The 21,381-nt window shown below is 43.5% G+C and overlaps 1 protein-coding gene across 2 annotated transcripts in view; it reads left to right on the top strand.

The window, feature by feature from the left end:
• Window positions 1-20,032, top strand: part of GPRIN3 (GPRIN family member 3) — a 32,925-nt gene extending 12,893 nt beyond the window's left edge. For both annotated transcript variants that reach the window (XM_058838626.1, XM_058838625.1), the window contains exon 2: window positions 11,372-20,032. In XM_058838626.1, coding sequence (XP_058694609.1) covers window positions 11,464-13,836 — 2,373 coding nt within the window. In that variant the 5' untranslated portion in view covers window positions 11,372-11,463 and the 3' untranslated portion in view covers window positions 13,837-20,032. The remainder of the gene's footprint in view (window positions 1-11,371) is intronic.
• The last annotated feature ends 1,349 nt before the right edge of the window (window positions 20,033-21,381 follow it).

Here is a 21,381-nt window from a genome sequence, read left to right as displayed (position 1 = left end):
TTTCTCTGTGATCTCTACCTGTGTTAGATTGTATTGAAGAGGCAGAAAAAGTAGAGGTTCCTACCTTTACCATCTTTTCTTCTTAAGTGATGGAAGCTTAGTATCTCTATGCTCACATGTAGCATCCAGCAAAATGGCAGAGTATGTTAGAACCTTCTCGCATTTCTTGGATAAAAACAGGAGTAAAAAATTGTATTTTCAAAAATATTCAGCGACTTTTGAATCCTAGTGGCTTTACTGGTATTTCTGATTATTCAGCACTTTTGATCATCAGACCTCTTTTATTTCAATGCCCAGCTTTAATCATCCAGGCTAGATGACTATCTTGGTTAGCATAGATCAGATTTTGTATGTATGTGTATGTCTGTCTTCAATCATGTAAGTATGAATTTGTGGTAATTCAAATTGTATTCATAAACAGGATGTCAATAAAAATAAATTGTGGTCAGAAGACTGCTGTGTATTCACAGCTGTCAGATGACTGGTTGAAGTATCTAGTACTTATCTTGAAGAAGGTCCTATGTAGAAATAAACCATCTTGTCTGGATTTTCATACTGGCTCTAAGGTTGCCATGCGTTTTCTCACTCTTTCAAGTGTGCCTCTGTGCATGGGGCATTGATGTTCAATGCAAGACCAGTGATTAAGCCCTAAGCCGTGAATGATCCTTTTTCATGCCCTGCCAGCTTCCACTCCAGCTGACTTAGAAACAAGGACAAAGCTGTCCCACAGCCCTGCTCCCTCACAGCTGTGCTCTAGCAAGGTACAGCTTGACCTTAGATCACTTCTAAGATCTGCAGGTTAAATATGCTGGCAGCTTGAGCAAGGATAGCTAAAACTGCTCCAAAGAGGAATAAAAAGAAGTGCAGCATGATGGGAGGTGCTGGGCATTAGATGATAAACTCAGTAATTGCTTGGGGTGCCACTTTTTTTTTTTTTTTTTTTTTTTTGAATGCTTAGGGGCATGATTTGCTTGCAGTGTGTAGCCTGAGAAGCTGGAAGCTGAGCTGGAGTGATGGCTGTCAGGTGAGTGCCAGTCACACTGCCCATGGGGATGTCTCCTTTGGGCTTGGCCAGGTGGTTGAGGCAGCCAGCTCCAGTAAGCCTGAAACTCAGTTGAACTCAGATGTGATATAACTCCTTTGAGCTGTAATTTTAATTAATGCTAATTATTCTCATTAACCAATTTGGCAATCATCCTAAGGGACAGTGATTCAAGTCAAAGTTAAATGTTCTTTACAAGTGCCTTCATCACTGCATGCATTGCTTCAGTCACCTGATAAATGCAAATGTGACTCCCCCTGTCCTAAATGCAAAAGAAATGAGGAGAAGAGGTATGCCCAGCAATGGGCTCAGTGTAAACCTTGTACTCTTAACTGGGAAGATGCCAGCCTTTGGCAGGAGTGGGGGTGCCACATTAGCCTGGTATAAGACTTGCAGGGTGTCGACTGGACCATAAGCCTACTATGGATAAGGCAGAGGTCTAGGGTATGGATATGGCTGTACCATACTGCAGTGGGCAAAGCTTTGGCTTACAACAGCTGCTGTGACTCTGTTTCTAGCCTGTTTTATTGAACTAGTCTCCAGATTTTGCACTGCTACCTCTTAAATATTGTCTGTTTTGAGGAAGTGATCTTGGGCTTAGTTTTGTTCTGATACATATGGAACTTCCCAGGTCAGACACTAAATAAGGATTGATTTTAAGAGCACTGCGATTTTTAAAAATTCAAAAGCAGAGAATGTAATTATTCTTAAGCCTGTGAAAATAATTTTTGAATCATGGTATAAAATGCTGCAGACAATTGGATACCTTAGCCCCCCTTCTTGGGGCTAGAAGGATAGAAGCACATTGAATGTAGGGATAAAAATACATATTTTGTATAGGCCATTGTTAGGAAACAATTCTAACAGAAGTGAGGATGGTTCCTGCAATTGTTAGCATGAGAGATTTTTGCACCCCTGGGCTCCTTGCAAGGGCAACATTAAAAAGCTATTGCCATCAAACACCTGTGGGATAGACTGCAAATAATGAGTTGTTCCTAAAATATGCCATTATACAGCACAGCTGTTGGTGTTTTTCTTTGCTGTGGGAAGATGGAGGTGTTGAGAGAATGACTTGGTGACTGAGTTGGCTGCTTCATCTGGAGGAAGCATTGCAGTCTCTTTATTCAAGCACATCTAAGTACAGGATGGAAAAGACTTACGAGCTTTTCTTTCTCCCAAAGATCTCTGTGGCTACATAGCCAGAGAATGTCAGGACCCAATGTTAGTGATGCAAGATTTGGGAGTTGATTTTTAGCAATGCTGAGTTGGTATCAGCGCCTGTACTGCCTTTTGCTCAAGTCAAGAGCCAGAGCAGTAAATTTCTCTCAATTTTACCTGATCAGCTCTGCCATAGTGGCAGTTGCTGTCATCTGTGAGGTTACTCAGACGTGTCTTTCAACACCTTCTGTCAGCTCTGTCTGGAGACCAAAGAAAACCTGATGTGGTTTATAGCTGTAATATTTTACCACCATTTTCCCATCTGGTGTTGACCTTCATTAGAGTCAGGTGTCTGGAAGCCATCACCCACCTACAGCCCTTTGGGTGCTGTTAGGCTGTTCCATCATTTCTGTATATAAAGAACAGTGGTCTCACTGATTATCTGCAGTACATGACAAGTGTTGGTTCCCCCATATCCTACACATAGTTCTGCACCATTAAGCAAATCATGACTGAGGCGCTGGTGTGGTCCAGTTCCACTAGGGTTAGCGCTCAACACAACAAAGCGTATAGCCTCAAGTAAAGAAAAAGAAGAGGCTGAGATGACAGCGTTTTATGTAATGGTCTCACTAAAATCACATCATAAGCTTGAGTGACTGAGGTGAGCAGCTTAGAGTCCTTAGCTGGACACACAGGTTTGAGTCATTGCCCTCAAAAGAGCATTTACCAGCATTGTAAAGATACCACAGAATTGCTCAGATTTTATCCCTGAACACCGAAGGCCTCCAACCTGCAGCCATTTGGTTTCCTGCAGAGCCTCAATACATCAGACAAAAAGTGGCCCAGTACATGGCACTTCCTCTTGTGGGTTTTTGAGAAGGTGTTTAGCAGGAGGCAGTTTGCTAAGGAGATTATTTTGTTCTTTTTGCTGCTCTTACTGTCAATGACAGCCAGCAGCAGAGCAAAGTGACAATGTGAAAAAACAGGAAGCAACTGCTGAGGTGGCAGCAGGAAGAAGGCAAGATATTTTTAACTGTTGGGGTTTTTTTTTTATTAAAAAAAAAAAAACAACACGGTGATAGCTGTTTCAGCTGCCAGCCTCTCTATTCACATGAGTTGTGTTTTCTGATAGCCAGGAGGCAAGAGCAGACATGGTGAGATCATCATCATGCCTTTCTTAGGTTAATCACACGGTACAGCAAATTTCTGTTACAGTAATGACTGGGTAGGCACTGCATCCTTCTTCTCTAATTACATGCCATTTGGAGTAGTTCTTTTCTGTTAGGATAACGCCTGTAAATGACAATGGATACGTCCCTTGCCAGGTGCCTGTTATGTAAAAATCTATTCCCCTCTCTAATACTGAGCCCAGCATCTTCATTAAAATAATATGATCTATGAGGAGAACTTAATTTTTTCAGACGGTGCATGAGAGTTAAACATTATCATTTTTGGGTTTTACCTTATGCAAAAGACATTGATCCTGCTGTCAGCTCTTCCAAGGCAGAATTTCCTTACTTGCAAGGTTGATTTAAAATAAGAAGTGCTGCTATGATAAATTTCTCTGGGCACTGATAATATGGTTATTCAGCAGCAAATCAGGCCTAATTGTCTAGGGTGGTAACTCTGCTCCTGTGGATGCTTCAGCTGCAAGATGAATGTTTGCATTCAGTGCTGTGGGGGGAATGCTCTTAAGGAAGTCATAATGAAATCCAGGAAACTTCCTTTTGAGTACCTGAAAGCATGTTAGAAGTACATAACAGCCTTTGTCCCGCCCTTTCTAAGACACACCTACTCAGCAGTGGCTATGTTTTTCTGACCAGAGAAATGTGATTTTGGTATTAGTCCAGCTTCCCGTGGATGGATGTCCACGTAAACCACATCATCCTGGTTGTTGCAAGTTGTCTGGGCAACAAAGAAGAATTGCAAGAATTGCATGGGCAACAAGCCAGCATTATGCTTTTATCCCTAAAGATGATCACTCTGCTTTATGAAGTCATGTTGGCATTGCTGTGTAGGAAAAAGGTATTTATTGTTGGTTACTGCTAAACTGCTCTCACCAAAAGCTCACAGAGGGCTTTAGTTTGTCAGCTGTCAGCATTCAAATGCAGTCATCTGCATAATATATGTTAATGAAGGGTTAGATTTCACTATGCTTTTATCAGAAAGATAGCAGCATAGGTAAGGAGTGAGATTCTCATTGGTCATTAGAAATTCTGTTGCTTTCGACACCAAGTACAAAAGTGGTGTTTGAGAGGTCCATATGAGCCTCCTGTCCACATTCCTCTAAAACCACCTCTTGTTTTTACCCAGTAGTAAGCTTAGGAAAAATAAGCAGTGGCAGTGAGTTATGTGGAGTCACCTGCCTGATGTGAACAGCAGGTTGCTGGTTTCTTCTCACGCACATGTGTCAGGAGTGTGCATGCAGACTTCCTCCTGAAACATGGAAGTCAGGCTACATTTCCTTAAAAATTACTTCCAGGGTCAGACACTGGAATAAGAAAAAAACTGCTGATAAATAATGAGGCTAAACATAATAACATGCAGTTAAACAAAAAAAAGGTATGTCCTGGTGGGTTTTACCTATGTGTTGCCTCCCCTCCAGGGTGGCCCAGGATATGAGGTAGGAACATTGCTGTAGCTTATGCAACTGTTACAGCTGGCTGCCAGTCAGTGTAGTTGTTGTTTGATTTAGCTGTTTTCATAAAGCCCTTTATCCTTCCCTTTCACCTTGGAGGAGAAAGACTGATGGGCTCTTTGCAGTGCTCTGCAGCAAGCCCAGTGTTCAGCAGGGGTTTTTGCATGCTTACATGCCTCACCGAAGAAAGCTTTTTTTATCTGGTGCTGTAGCCCTGGGAGGAGGTGTGTGGGGAGAGAGCCTGTCCTTGTAGCCCCTGCTGCTACCCAAGGCCCCTGTCTGCAACTGGGAGCGTGCTTGGGAGGGTGAGCTGAGTGGGGAAGCAGAGGGGAAGGATGATACAGGAGAAGAGTGCGGAGGTGATGGATGTTCAGGCTGTCATCCAGTCCTCCTGTGGTTCCTTCCCATGCCACCCTCCTCTGATGATGTGTGAAGCTCTTTGGAGAGATTCTAGACTCTGTGATTACATAATCTGAACTTTTCATGGAAAAGGCTTTTAATCTGTGAGAATGGAGTGAACTTTGAAGACTCAGAACTTCAATGGCAGGAGATGATACCACAATTCTTAATTTAAACCAGGATTTTCAATCTCCTTGCCAAATGTTGTCTTCTAGCAACCTTCTCAATACTGAATTTTCTTTAACTTCTAAATACTGTTTTTTTCTTGCTTTAAGAAGTTGGAGTGCAAGGTAAACCCCTTTTCTGTCTGGAAACGTGGAAGAATTTTGCTAAACCATGTTGCACCTGTAAATCCATAAACAATTGATTCCTACTCCCACACAAACAAGATGCTCTTGCTGCACATCCACAGCACATAGCAGCCTGCTGCCTTTGGCCATGGCTAGAGGACAGTGACATTTTCAGCAGGGGCAGCCCAACTTTTGGGGTTGAGTTGCATCATGGCATTGCTAACAGTGCATGGGCTCCTGCCAGAGCTTCATCAGCAGGTGCCAGAGATGGATGTGGGAGTTGCTGCCTGTCTCTTGGCCAGGGCAAGATGGGGGTGCTGCCCACAGGGAACAGATGGGACACAGGCTGGAACATCCTGTCTCGAAGCAGGGCTGTATTTCCTTTTAGATGGACATCTTTCTAATTGTAGGGTAACTGCCAGCAGGACGGTAGAGCTGAATCATGCTTGATCACCACACAGTTTTCATTCTCCGTGCCTGCCTATTAAAAGCCAATTGCAGATATTCTCACACATCTGTCCCTGAGTGACCGCTGAGGTACCCATGTGTCCCTGGACTGCTTTGAAATATTCAGGCAAGGTCCTGCTCAGGGCGCTTGGCAGGATGTACTTAAGGTTTGCTGAAAGCTGAGAGAAATGAAGGAAGGTGCAAAGCAGTTTCCTTTGCTTTGTATTAGTCCCAGGGGCTACTGTACCATTTGTAGGACTGGCTTTACGCATTTTCTCATCTCTAGGTTGTGGGCAACAGGTTAAACTGAGCTTTGTCCTTCCAAAGTGGAGTTCCCATGCTCTGCACGCTGTGGAGTTAACCTCTATACCTGAGAGATGGGAGGAGTCAACAACCAGAAAAATGTGTTTCTTCAGCATGTACACATATTGCTAGAAATATCTTCAGTAGGTATCAGGCTGATTGACAGCCATTTCCTTTTGGCTGAAAATGGTAGTGCATCTTGCCCTTGATTTTTACATGATTTTCCTCTGTTTTACTACCATTACAAAGCAAAGACGAGCACTTAGCCTCTGTTTTTGTGTTTGGAGTTATTTCCCATTTTACCTTCGCCATTTCCATTTTTCATTGTGTCATGACACCTTTCTGAGCAGACCTGATGGACATTGCTGGTTGTGTGTCAGCATCCAGGAGGAAGAGCTCTGAGGTTTGGTGAGGATCTGGCTGGATCTGGCTTCTCCTCAGGGCTGTTCACGTGGTTCAGTTGGTAGTTCCAGCTGATTTAGTGCTGTGGTGTGCGTACAACCACCCACTTTGCTTCATGTCTGCACCAAGGGTGCTGCAGCCCTGTGCTGCTGAACGTGTTGCTTCTGCTGTCCGGCTCTCTGCCTGTCTCTGGCACAGGTTCCTGCTTTCTCTGTAGGTCTGACCTGCAATAACATGTGCATTCCTGGACTGTAGAAGGGGAACTGGGACTTGGGGCACCCTCTGCTTGAAATGTCAGCCCCATCTCTGGTGGGAATCACAGGTATGCAAAGTATCTATAGGCATCCCCACGACCTCTTCCCTCCCTGTCATTGCAGTGAATAATTTGTCTCCTGTCAGCATCCCAAAACACACTGAAAGATGGATGGTCTGTGTCTTGTATCTTACCTCTTCAGGCAATCTCTTATGTATTTTAATGAATGTGTCCTTGTTTTGTACTGTCTTTCATTTGTAGTGCCAATCTTTTTGATCCCACGGATAATTAGGATAAAATAGCCCATAAAGCAAATTTTTCACAAAAAAACAGAATAACCAACACCCTTTGACATTGAAAAGAGGGTAAAAAACCCACTGGCTGCAGAACTAGAATGATGCAAGTGCATTTGTATATTTAAAATTTAAAGAAATACATTTTATTTTCTATATATTTAGTGGTCCAACATGAGTTCAGATGAGCCACTGTCTTTTTTCTCAAATCAGAAAATGAGAACAGAGACTGAATTCCCACTTCAGCAGATGTTTATCTCTCTTCTTAAGCAATGTGGCTGTATAATGATTTCTGTGATGATCTGAGAGATCTTGTAAGATTAGAACTATTAAGAGCAAATGTTCAGCTCTTCCATTTGCAGAGACAAGGTTGAAGAGAGGGCTCAAAGAGCATGAGACTCAAGGAATGGAAAGGTGATGAGAATCTGGAATTGGATTGGTTTGGGAGCTGCTTTTTAATTGTTTTTACAGTTGAGGGTAGGTGGAGATGCTGAAAGTCTTATTTGTGCTTTTGCAGATTTTCAGATTTCTTCTCTCTTCCAAGAGAATAGAAGGCAGAATCATGTAGGAATTTCCTGAAAATTTATTGGTTTATATTATGAAACATGCAGACTTTCTGGTTTTGTTGACTTTCTCATAAGCAGCAAGAGTAAAAATTGCAGCATTGTTTTATTAGGGGTTAGGTATTACCAATAAGAAAAAATAAAAAAATAGGAAAAATAAATAAATAGGAGTTTCTTTACATTGTCAGCCTTGAGTTGCCTGGAAACTTCTTGGTATTTGGGGTTTTTTTAAATAGCACATGAAAAAGTCCTACTCAGTTACAAGAGTCTGTGAAGGTCTGCTGGCTGCAGAGGGACCCTCAAGGCCATTTAAGCCAAACATAGACTTCACCAGTTAGAAACCTCTTGTTGTTAAAGGTCCAGAATAAATCTTTGTTGAGATGAGATTGACACAGGCAGGCTAATTTGATCTGCAAGAATAAGGGTAAGGAGAACTCTGTAGCAAATCTGTTCTTATTACTAAAAATTGATTTTGACCTTTGTAGAGATACTAATTTCACCTCCTGTTAAAATAAAACTTTGGATGATTGCTCCAGGTCTGGCATACAAGACTTGAAAAATTCATCAGCGATCTTGATTTGTTTTGACATGTTTTTTGGCCTTCTACTGAGTTTTAGATTTCTGTTTTTCCTAAGTATTTGCTTGCAGGCAATGTTGTTTGTTTGTTTGAATCCTCACTGTCTTAGCAGTTGAGTAGTGTTGCCCACAGGTCCCAACACTGTTCTTCTTTCCTATATAACAGGACTCAAATGAGACAATAATCATAAATGAGATTCCAATAATAAAAATGCCTTTCCAGTTCTGTAATCTGTAGGACTTCCTTGCTGCTTTCTTTCACAAGGCTTTGCTTTTTTCCTGATTTTTATTCATTTATAAGTTAGACTATTTTCTTAATTTACCATGCTTGTTTAGACTACTTCAGTGCCTTTGGCTCCTGTCATTAGCATGGCTTAGTGGCAGTCTAGAAAGTAGTTCCCATGACTTTGACAACAAAGTCTTTATAGAAACCTTATTCTCATAAACTAACTCATTTGCAGTCATTCCAGGCAGAAGAGTGGTCCACCCTCCACCCATATTCAAGGGTCAAGCAAAATGTCTGGACTATGCTCAGTTGTCCCACATCAGAGAATAGGTCCAGGCAAGAAATTCTGGGGCAGAATTTCTTCTGCTGATGTTTTGTATCAAGAACTGGTAGCAAAATCTCTTTTAATTACCATATGAGGCAGACATTGAACTGTGTGTTTCAGGTAATTCTGGTGAACAGATGGGGAGAATTCATGCAAAATTCAAACCAGAACTAATTCATTTAATTGAAAAATTAGGAATCACTGCCCTGTTGAGTGGGTATGAGTTAAAAGATAGTGCTCCAGTATGCATATTACCTTGCCCAGGTTTTGTATAGTGAAGAACCAAACAGATTTTTCTCTGAAATCATTATTTCTTCTGACACATTTTGCTAACTAGTACATCTCATCCTAAAAATGTGGATTGATTTTGTTCCAATATTTGCTTGATTTTTCTTAAATAAACTCTGGATCTAAAGAATAAGGAAAAAAGATATCTGACCTCCCAAGTTGTATACACTGCTTTGGTTTGCATTGATATTTGGAAAAGGAAAGAAGAGAGTAACAGAATTTAGTCTGGTGAATACCCAAAGCCATCTGCTCCTCTCCTCGCAGCCCTTAGATTTTTATAGCGTGACAGGGTGAACATGGAATGTCTGTCCTTCCTTCAGGACTATATCTGCTGTCCTTAAAGTGAGAACAAAATGAAGGCAAGACATGTTGTGGGCAGCCACAAACTTCCACTGGTTTGTAGCCTGGTTTACATACTCTCAGTACTTCCCAAAAAGCTTGGCAATCCTTAGCCCTCCTGGAAAGCTGTTGTGGGGTGATGCTGTGCTGCTGTCAGAGTGCAGCTAAGGAATTTGGGATCCTTCAGGGGCATGATTACAGTTTCTCAGGGCTGGCTTAACCCAGCAGACTGTATCTCTCTGGTTGGACAGAGCCCAAAGAGGCAATATAAAGTAATACATTTTTAATACCTGGAAGACAGAAAGCTTAATGAATAAGTGATAAGTTGCAGCACTTTCCTTTTCTTAGAAAAAATAGACTGGCTGTATTTTTTTAAATTTTCCTTCATGAAGCGTTTTCCTCCTGTTGCTCTTTTAAAGTATCCTAAAATGCTGAAATTTGGGACCTATTTTAGAGAAACTAAGGAAGTTATACCACTGCCATCCAGGCTGAGAAAAGGAAATCAGAGATTTTTCTGGAGAGAGCTTTTATTGATTTTGCTAGTGGGTAGGGAGGGTCTGGAATAGATGAGTGATTGCTCCACTGCTTCCAACAGCATCTCCCTAGTAATGTAGCACAGGAGACCCCTAATGTGTGCCTGCAGAGATGGGAGCACACAAACAGGTACAGCAATGCTCTCATCATCAGGTTAACAAAACTTTGGTGTCTCCCAGGTCTCACACCTGTGTTTTGCTGGCAGCATAAGCCAGTGAAAGTTTTTTAAACAAGCACAGTTAGTCTGCAGTTTAAAAAGAAGAGTGGGGGTGGGATTTTATCACTGACCACCAGCACTCTGCTGACATGGGTCCCATCCTTGATCTCTAGCAGTATCCAGGCTGGGCAGTGCTAAGCCCTTTGGAAATCCAACAACCACGTTTGGAGATCACCTCCTGTTTGAAAGGGTGGTTTCTCTGCAGTTCTGGCATGATTCCAACCTGGATAACTCTGTTCTACCTGCTTAAAATCCCTCCCGCACATTTTCCTGGGTATGGCATGAACCCCTCCTGTTCTGCATTGCTGCAATGTTCCCCTTTCAATTTCATACCACCTACTTGTAAGTTGATTTCTAGGTCATCTGTACCCCCATTTATTAATCAAGCTGGCTTCCTTGTAATTATTTCAAAGGATCTAAGTATGATAGCAGTAAGTATGTGCACAGCCCTGGTGTGCAGTATCTCCTCTTGGTTTCTATCTGCATCACCCAGCAGGTTGTGATCCCTCCATATTCCTTTTACCAGTGCGGTTTGGGTTCATCCACATTAGTCTGAATTGACCTGTTTCCCTCTGTGACTGTGTCCTTGTTAGTAGTAGAGCTGGAAAGACTGTCCTTGAGAAGAAGGGGGAACTGGTGTTCACTGAAGATGTGGAATCCACTCAAAACCTAGGGATCTGTTCTGTACATAGGCATTTCCTTCCACAGTTGGCTTGCTAGAGAATATTATCGCAGAGATTATATTTTGTGACTCAAACTTCCACACAAAGTCTGTACCTCTTCTTTCATTTCATATTTATTTTATTTTTTCCTCCCTCTTGGCATGTCAGTCTTTTCATTAATGCATCAACAACACAGGAGCTTTGTTGCTTTGTCACCAGTATTGTTTTCTCCACCCAGACCTGAGAGCTGGAAGATCCTTGAAATCTGTATCTTTTCTGTGACTTTCAGGCAGAATTGGGTGCTTCACTTTCCCCCCTGACTGCAAGTATTTCTCTTCACACTGTAAAATCAATTAGTTCTGGGTACTTTTTCTTAAATCTGACTGCTGCTAACACTGTGTTTGTTTCATTAACAGATTAACTTCACAGGAAACCTGTTGTCGAGAAACCTGACAGTGAGAAAACTCCAGTGAGAAGCTGAGGACAAACAACATCTCGAGGACAGTCCATGGGGACTGTACCAGATCCTCTGAGATCTGCCAAGCTTTCCCTGGTCTCAACTGCTGCAGAGGAGGAGCACCTGGGAGACCTGCAGCGTGCTAAGCACCAGCCCCCCAGTGGTGAGAGGGCCAGCAATGGCATCCCCTGCACACCGTCCAGCTCAGCTGGGGTTTGCTTGTTCGACCTGAACTGCTCAGGTGCTGCCAGCACACAGAGGTGCCAGCAGTGCCACACAGATGATGACAGCCAGCAGGAAGCCTTTTCTCCCAGGGTGGCCAGCACAACTGCAGAGGGGCATCCTGCAGATGTAAAGCCTACTGGTTGTTCCCAGCCAGCTGGCATCCAGGCACCGGCAGCGCCAGCTCTTGCTGCAGTGGGAGCCCTCTTGGTGGGGCAAGGGCCAGAGATGATGCCAGCCCCCCAGAGCTCCCGGCAGTTTGTGCAAGGCAGCCAGGCTAAAACGAGCTCCCTGACACAGATAGAGGACTCTGCTTTGAAACCTCAGGGAGCTGATGATCAGCCAGCGCTTGAAGTGTTAAATTATTCTTCCCCGGGTGATCCTGTCGGGGTTAATCAATTCTGTCATACTTCTCAGGCAAACCTTCTGCAAAGAGGGGAAAAAGGCAGGGCAGCAGAAAAAAATGGTTCTGCTGTGTGTCAGTCAGCCTCGTCAGCAAGGCAAACCGCAGCTGACCTGGGGAGAGACCCGCAGACCAGTCTGGAGGCAAACAGCGGGACTGCAGACACGGCGCAGTTGCATCCCCCAGATAAAACTGAAGCAGTGCAGAGCAGCGAGGCACCAGCCCAGTCTGGCCATGGGAGTCCACATCCTGTACACAACCTGGACCCCATGCCTGTGAGTCCAAGCCCCACCCAGCTTTCCAAATTCAGAGAAACAGGTACAATGACAGCTCAGCCAGAGAGCAGCCCTTTTACTCAGGAAGCTGTAAGCAGGACATGGCGGGATGCTGAGGTTCAGGCCGTGGCTACTGTGGAGAGCAAATCAGCTTCCACCAGTCCCAGCATCTTTCCTGCCTTCTTAAAAGGGAATCCTCCTCCAGAGGAGAAGGAAGAACTGCATGTAATTTACCAAGGAGGTATGGGGCAGAGCCAGGCTGCACTTACTGACAGTTTATTCTCACAACAAAAGTTCCTATCTTCTCCTGGTATTACATCAAAATCAACTCTTGTGGCCGTGACTGCTTCAGCCCAAACCCAGCCTGTCAAACTGCCCGGGGTCCCATCTGACGTGGCATCTCCGGTATTAGCAGATAATGCAAAACCTGTTCTCCCCTGCTCCCCTGCAGCTGTTACCTCCCAAGGAACATCTGTGGGTGATGCTGAAATGACCAGTACAGTCCGTGATGTCAAGGATGCTGCTCAGCTGCCAAAGGATGCTCCAGTCCCACCAAAGCCCACCCCAGCTGAGCAGCTTGGAGTTGACTCCAGTAATCACACTCCATCACAGTCTGGGACTGGCACTGGTGAGCCAAGCACCGCTTCCACTGATGCTATCCCAAAAACTCAGAACAACGCGCGAGATCTCGTCCCTCATGCAGGAAGCAGCCGCTCACCTTTACTCTCTGACAAGGACAGTGAAGTCAAGCAGCAGGAGGTCCTGGGCAGCTCTGAGCAAAAGCCTGTGCAAGGCAATGCTGCGAGTCAAGGGCAGGCCAGTCCTAATCAATCTGTGGTAAAACCAAAGGAAGAAGACTTGGTGGTGCTTGATTCTAAAGGAAGATTGAATGTTGGCAGCCATCCTGCCACTGTCCATGCAAAGGCATGCTCACAGGATGCAGGTGAGGAGAGCAGAGGCCACGGAGACAGCGGCCAGTCTCAGATGGCTGGTGGCCAGAACCTGCAGGCAGGACTGATGCCCGAGCTGAGTGTGAGTTCTGCAACTCTTGCCCCTCCCATGGCAGCATCAGCAGCTCCCCAGCAACAGGGCCCCCAGGCCAGGGAGTCCAGACACGATCTCCACACTGCAGTGATTCCTGCTTCCTCTCAGGCTGTGCCAGTCCTGGGTGAGAACAAAAAGCACTCCACCCCAGCCATGGAGGCGAAAGTACAGGTGAAGCAGTCCAAACACGTCAGGGATGTTGTTTGGGATGAGCAAGGAATGACGTGGGAGGTTTATGGCGCTTCCCTTGATCCAGAATCCCTGGGAATTGCCATCCAGAACCACTTACAGAGACAAATACGGGAACACGAGAAACTGATCCGGGCCCAGAACAGTCAGACCCGGAAATCCATTTCCTCAGATACATCATCAAATAAAAAACTGAAAGGGAGGCAGCACAACATGTTCCAGTCCATGCTGCAGAATTTTAGGCGTCCTAATTGCTGCGTCCGACCTGCTCCCTCTTCTGTGTTAGACTGACATGGTTTGCAGGGGTGCCTAAATACCTGCAGTGGAGAGAATCCCTCCCCTCAAGTCCTGCTGTTTGGTTGTGTCATTGGGGTTGTGATGAAACAGTGGAAAATTATTCCCCTTTGTTTTCTGACTAGCCACATGCTCCATTCTGCCATTATTATTGTCACAGCTGGTGTATTTCCACATTATGCCCCAACCTTGACTGCTGTCAGATGAAAAGCTAGGCACTTAGCAAAAGCACAAATTTCAATTGCCACCTTGCTGCAGGGAGAGCAGCACCTTCTGATAAAGCAGGAAGCAGAGGGATTGTCAGAATTATGGGAATTTATTTATGTGCATTGTGAGGTCTTACTCAAAGGGATGGACTGGGGGAAGCTGAGGGAGGTGGAATTTAGGTTCAACAGCTGTAAAGACCTAACACAAGACAACTTTCCTGGTTTGTAAGTTACCTGTGCTGAGGCAAGTCCATGAACAGGCTACGGACACTGATCACTGAGCAGCCTCCCTTCTGTCGATACTGTGGGCTGCTGTTCTCAGATAAGCCCCAGGGAGCCCGGTCTTCCCCTCCTTTTGAAATGCAGAACCAGGCAAAGAATGAGGATCAAGACTGAAGGATTCTCTTTGGGAAAAGCTATGTCAGTGGGATGCTGATGGCCAGAAGGGGAAGTGAGAGAGATGCTTTTTGTCCCCTGCAGTGGCCACTCTTTAAGGTATAAGCCGTTCGAGGCATGGGAGAGCACATCAGTAGATGGACCTGCATCCAGCAGGATGGTGCCCACCCTTACTCTGGTACTCCTGCCAAGTCTTTAAAAAGCAGGGAGTCATTCCGCCTCCTCAGGCACAGTGGGCAGTCCCTGCTCCCAGCCTCCCACAGCGCTGAACACCTCTCTTCTAAATCACTCTTCAAATAAAGTGATGTGGATCTTTCTTCTCTCTCCAGAGATGCACAGTAATGTTTTCCCATAGCAGCAGGCGTTCCTGTGCATTGGGGTCCATGAGCCTCTATGTCTAGTGTGTTACACTGATACTATTTTTCCCTTTTAAGTACTTAGCCAACTCTACTGGGGTTTTTTCAGTATTTTGGTGCTTTTCTTGCTGCCTTTCATAACCTGAATACCATTTATTTAGTCTGTGTGTTATTTTATTTTACCTAATGCTCTATATTATGAACCATTACACTGTTAACTTGAAAAATTTGCAGCAGTACCGAAATCTTGAGACAATCTTTGCTGTATTTCTGAACTTAGTTGTAGAAACTGCTAATAAAAGGTAGCTTAGTGACTGTTTCTCCAGAAGTATGATATACAATAATGTCTCAAATATATGTTGGTCTCATTTCTCAATACTTTTAAACTTGGGAAATGTGTTTCCCAGTAGCTTTGTATTTTGTCCACTAGAGTTCATTATGGGAGGCTGGGGAACTCCTGCAGTTTGTAGAAAATTTAGTTATAAATCCTGCAAAGCACTGATTATTTGGATATTGTAATCCTGCAGAGTACTAGAGTTAAATAGGAGATACTTTTAGTCCATTAAAGATTTTTCATGAATCATGATGATAATTTATTTCTGTCTCTAGTACCACACACCTGACTTACTCTGTAGCTCTTACTCTTACAACTTACTCTAAATCTTACAGGTTTACACCATGTAAATGAGTATTAGGATCTTTTTTATTTTCTTTTTTTTTTTTTTTTGTCAGCCTGAAGTGGTCCCTAGTTATTTAGGAGGCCAGACTTCTTGAGTATATCAACTGCCAAGATTTCATAGTAGCTATTTGGGGTCAGTTTTCCCCTAGCAGAAAAGTAAAATACTGTAAAATACAACATTTTAACCCACTGCAATGAAAAGTGTTGCCCCTAAGCATAGGACTGAATTGACTTCTAGTTTTCCTCAGATATATACCAGGGGGGTTTATGTCACGTCCTTGTTCAATTTCTGTATGTTGTTTCAAGTCCTCTCCTACTTATGGTGCTGAGTTTTTAATTCTGAAGCACCACACATGAGAGTGTCTTCCCATCTCTGCTTACCAGGAGGAAAGTCTTCAACATTTTTTCTGTTAGTACTGCCCTGTTAGTTAGTTTCCACCCCCTTCCTAGCAGTGTCTGAGATGTGAGTTTCATGTGAAATTTTGTGTGGGATTAATATTGACAATATCATTAGGTCAGGTTAATTGACAAGTTCAGTGTCTCTTCCCACATTGTGTCCGTGTCAGCCCTGACGAGGTTCCCCAAGTTGTCTGCAGTTTTTGCTGTGTCCTGTCCAGGTCCAAGGCTCTGTGCTGCATCTTTTGCCTCCCTTCTGCCCCTTCCCTTGCTAGCTGTTTCCCAGCCTGTCTTCCTCTGAAGCTGTGTCCCTTGGCTCAGCTTGCGTCCCCCTCTGCATTTCCCTTGCTGTAGCTGTGAGCCAGCTTACTCTGAACTGTCCCTTTACAAATATGCTCAGTCTGGATATGCAAATGGATTGTCCTATTTTTTTCTTCCAGAGGAGAATAAACAGCTATTCACTGATTTCCATGAATTTTATCCTTCAGCTTCAGCTCTGCAAAGTATTTCTAGGACATGTGTATGTGTTGCTTTATTGAGACCAAACTAGGCTTGGCAATGAATGAGCTGGGGCAGCACTGGACTTACTGCTTTTTTGCAAGGAATGAGAGATATCTCCTGGTTCCTTGCAGCTTCTTTCAGCTGTGAGTCTTCAGTCTCCCTTCCCCACACCAAATGACCTTCCTTCTAGGAAAATTTCACCAGTGCATTCATACTACAAAGCGCCGATGGACAAGTTACTGAGTGGGCGCATCTGAACAGCTGCATGGGCCTAACTGAAACAAAATGAAGTGCTCAGCCTGTGTTCTGGGCAAATACGAGTGCAGAGATGGAAATTGTCCATGGCACTGTCTGCTGGCTGCAGAAGTCCTGCAGATGTGTGTTGGTAGCCAAGCAATAAAGTGCCAAAAGCCAACACATAAAAATGAGTCGATAATCACCAGCACATCTCATGGAAAATATTTTAGGTTTTGACTGTGCCTTGCTAGGGCAGACTGTAGGCAACTCACTAGTTTAACACTGGTGATTAGTGCTTTCTCTTGCACACAATGTCTACGTGACAGTGTGAATCCTCACTGATGACAACATCTTTCACCAACAGCAAAACAACCACGTTTGGGGGTAGCAATTAGCAAATATTGCATTTGATAGCAATTATGCATTTGAGTGGGCTTGTAGCAGCCAAGAAAGGCTGTTCTGGGTGTCAGTCTCAAAAATGAAAATGTGCTTGTAGTAGTGATATGGTAGATTAGGGGGAGATGATCCGTGTGCCACCACCCCTTTATTTTTCTCTGCCCAATGACTCAGAATCACATTGCATTTGGATGGGTAACAACCAAAGATATCCATTTGGGCTAATAAAAAGAGGGTCCAGAACAGAAAATACTTTGTCATTCCAAGGAGCAAATCTATATTTAAAAAAAAAACCCAAACCTGCCTAGCCAGTTGAAGTACTCTTAAATTCATTTCTTTACAAGATGAGAGACTTTGGGAAACAAGCTCATTGTCAGGAAACCCCTCCCTGTTAGTTGCCTCTTCTAGGAAGGCTGATGTAGCAAGAACCATTAGTAAAAGAAGTGAATAAGAATGGAAGATTTGCTTCTAGTTTCACTTAGGGGGCTTTCCACTAGCTAAGATGAAAATAAGCACATTTCAGTGTTACCAATACATACCTGAGTTGAAGGAGCATCTCATTGCAGGCAGTTTGTAATATAGTCCTGGATTTCATGTGAGGCTGTGATATCCATGTGAGTATGACAGCCATGTGTGCTGCCAGTTTTATGTTGTTTGGGCACAAGTGCTGAAGTTCTGCCTCATTTCTGCTGACTTGGTTTGGCGAAAAAGAGTGGAGAAGGAGCTGAAGGGACAAGAAGGGGAATATCTGTCTTCTCCATTTCAGGAGAAGAAAACATTATTTTGAATACAGAAGAGGAAATTACTGAGAAACGTGGGGAGGGAAGGACGAAAAGAAAAGTAAAATAAAGCTGGTGTAGGTGCTTCACAATGAATTCCCATTCCTATATTTGTTTTGCCCACTTGTTTTCTGACCTCACCTGGCTTTTTTTGTTTGTTGGTGTCCTGTGTCCTTTAGGAAAATTAATATTTCCAAAGGCTGTATATTTTGCTGGTATTTATAGATATATCCAAATAGGATTCAAAAAAACCTCTAAGCAGTCAACTTGTTTATTACTGCCACTAAAACAGAAGAGCTTGTAAAATGCACTGTTTGAAGTATACTGAAGGGATTCAAAATTAATATATGCTCTAAAGATAGCACTACCTTTTCTCTTGAGTTTCATTACTATGTCGAAGTGTTAAAGTTAGAAGTGGAAATCCAAATGAAAATGAGTTTTGATGAGGAATTCAGATTGGTTTTCAGTTTGGAAACTTCATGGAATGTACCGTACCAGTGTTTCATTAGGTAGCTCAGTATGTGCAAGGTTTGTATGAAAGTACAAATTTTGTTGACTTATTAGCTCTATTATCTTGTTCTGTGTCTGTCCTTCTACACTTTTTAAAAATTAACACAAAATGCTACCACAACAGAGTAACTTTCACACAGCTTGTGGGAATGGCTGCTCTGAATGACAGAAAACTGATTGTCAGACTCTGTGGGCTCTGGTCAGAGGGAAACTCTTCCCTCCTTTTCCTGAACTCCCTGTCTCAGTAACTAATCTTGGTTAGTTTATTTTTTGGAGTCTCTGTGATGCCTGTATGAGTGGTCAGTGGTCCCAAAGACATGCAGGTAGATCCAAATACTGCACACTACAAAATATCTCTGGTGCTATTGGATGCTGTGGTGTGACCCAAAGGTCAGGTCCTTTTACTTGAACTAGCTTAATATTCTCTTACGGGCCTAAATTAATTAATGGGATTAAAATCTCACTTGAGTCACTGTAGATATTTAAAAGGAAGACTGAAGTATTACAGCTGAATTGAGCCAAACTCAAAAACTTTTAAACTCTGAGATTTATTGTTTTTTCTGCTTTGTGTTTTTCTGAGTAGCTCTTCCTTCCTAGTTTATAGTGTGAATTTTGCATCAAATCCTGGCAAAGAAGATTTTGCAAAGTGAAACCTACTTTTCACCATTCAGGCTTCTTTAAAGAAAATTGATGTTATTACTGAGACAAATCACACAGAGAGGAAATATTTTTTCCTCTGGGAAAACTTCTGATGTAGGTAAGCTTATGTGTGTGTGTCCCTGTTTAAAAGGTGAGTATATGTGTGCAGGTCTCATGCATCACTCATGCTCTAATATGATTTTTTCCCATTTCCCTTCTGATTGAATGCTGGAGGCTTAGCATTTTCCACAACCTTGAGGCAAGTTTAAATCTTTCTCCTTCTCTGGTCTATAAACAGCAGACTCTGGGTGATAGGAAGCATCTGATCTCCTTAGGAACAGAATCACATCAACTAATCCCCATTTGAAATATCAGACCTTAAGTTTTTGTTAGCTTTCTGCTAAGACTGACACTCCTTGGAGTAGAAATAAAAGACAAATCTGCTTGCAAAGTCTCTAACAGTTGTCTGCTGCAGAATACAAGTCTCTCAGATACTTCCCAGCAGCTCTGCTATAAGAGGCGATCCTTCTGCTGGAGGGTCCTCCTGACAGTTCCCTTAGCTCAGTTCACAATCAATAGTTTCAAGTACATCAAAAGCAAGTTTAGACACTGCCCTGAAGAATTTCCATAAAATGGAAGAGAACCATTTGTGTGTGTCTGTGGCACATAAAATCACCGAGTCTGCATTGTGAAGTAAAGGTCTCAGTGACACTGAAGAGTATTGGGAGTTTCTACCCAGAATTAAAGGTGGGGAGCGTATCTGAACTTTTAATTTCAAAAAACTATGGCCATGAGTCAGCCAGCATCAGAAAAAAAAAAAACAACTTGGAGGCTTCTAACAACAGCTGTTTTTGTGGCTTTATTAAATTTATAGTTACACTGATTGAACGTGATGTACTGTACAAAATAAAGCTAGTCTTAGGCTACCAGGTGTACCATGGCATTCATTTGAGACATACCAACAGAAGTTTGCATGTGAAGTCTTAAAGTGATACTAAAGCAATGTTACCCACCTGATTGAGTCCCTTAGGAATTTAATGTTTTGCTGTTTTACATCTGGTTTCCATGCTGAGTACAATAAAATGAGCACTGTCTTAATTATTCTGGGTCTCTGTTTGTAGGCTGACATGGGAAAAGAAAGGACTTTTAAGGATGAACATTCTGCCTGAATTTATGAATGTGTGTAAGAGCAGCTATGAAGGGCTTTATGGATTCAGGCCTGAGATCTGGCACCTCGCACAGCTCAGCCTGCTGGTGGAAGCTTCCATGTGCAGTCCCTGCCGGAGAAGAGACCAATCTGCTTCCTTCTGTGTAAGTGCAGTCGCCTTTGCACAGCTGCTCACGAGCACAGGCTCTTCTGCATCAGCTGCTGCTCCGCCCTTTTGCACAAATTCACTCAGCCTTTCAGCAGCCCCCTGCCACACAACACATTGCTCACCCAGCACAGCCACCCCTGAGCCATGCTGGAAAAGGCAGCGTTTTAACCCTGCTGTGTCACTGCTGCAGCAGTGTCTGCACACCACACACAAAGCCGAGAGCATCGGCATCACAGTAATTATTGTTCGACCCAAAACAGGGGAAGTTTTGTATTGTGGTACAAAACAGCATAAGACAGCAGGTTATGGAAGTATTTTGACCCAGTGCTGTAACAGATCTGGTGTATCTATGTACCTATCTTCTAGAAGGCATGAGGACTCCACCTTGGCAACACTTTACTATGATGAGAGGACAGGAGCAGAACAGACTGAGATAATGCAGTTGCATGGTGCCTCTGCTACCACAGATGTTCTGTCTGCTCACCCCAAGCTGGAGACTATTCCCAAAAATAGTTGTTTGTGTTTCTCTATTTGTGCCTTGTAGTTGTCAGGGTGCTTCAACTAATTGCCCAGTCCTTCTGGCAATTGCAGAAGGTATTTTATTAATGAGCTTTGCTGGATTCCTTGTCCTGTGGTTCAGATTCCTGCATGCCAGTGTCTGCCAAACATTAGTCCCCAGGCTGCCAGAGTGGGGTGCTTCCCTGTGGCAGTCTGGTTCATTCAGCTCTGTGCTGCAATTGTTAAGGTCTCCTAGTAGGCAGGAAAGCTGAGGTCTCCCTTTTGTACTTCATCCTTGTAGCCTTGCTGCAGTAAGGAAAAAGCCTAAAGATCCCTCACCCTGAGGGGACTGACCCAGCAGAAAAAAGATGAGTGCAGAAATAAGCTACCATCCTATCAAACCAATGATGACCAGTGCACATTTTCTGGCTGATGCAGACTTTGTCATGTAACATGGCAGTTTCAGGGAGATGGTGCCTTCAAAAACGGAGAATAAGTCTGGCTTCTTGTTCAAACATCAACTGATTTACTGAGGATGTGAGCTTTCCAAACAGCCACACTACTTCCCTGGGTATCTATTTCACTTAACCTGCTAGAGAAACCGTCATGCCCTTAGGGATTCAAATGTCAGCA

Source organism: Poecile atricapillus, chromosome 4 (assembly GCF_030490865.1).
Source record: "Poecile atricapillus isolate bPoeAtr1 chromosome 4, bPoeAtr1.hap1, whole genome shotgun sequence".
Taxonomy (NCBI): domain Eukaryota; kingdom Metazoa; phylum Chordata; class Aves; order Passeriformes; family Paridae; genus Poecile; species Poecile atricapillus.
This window is presented reverse-complemented; position numbering and strand designations above follow the sequence as displayed.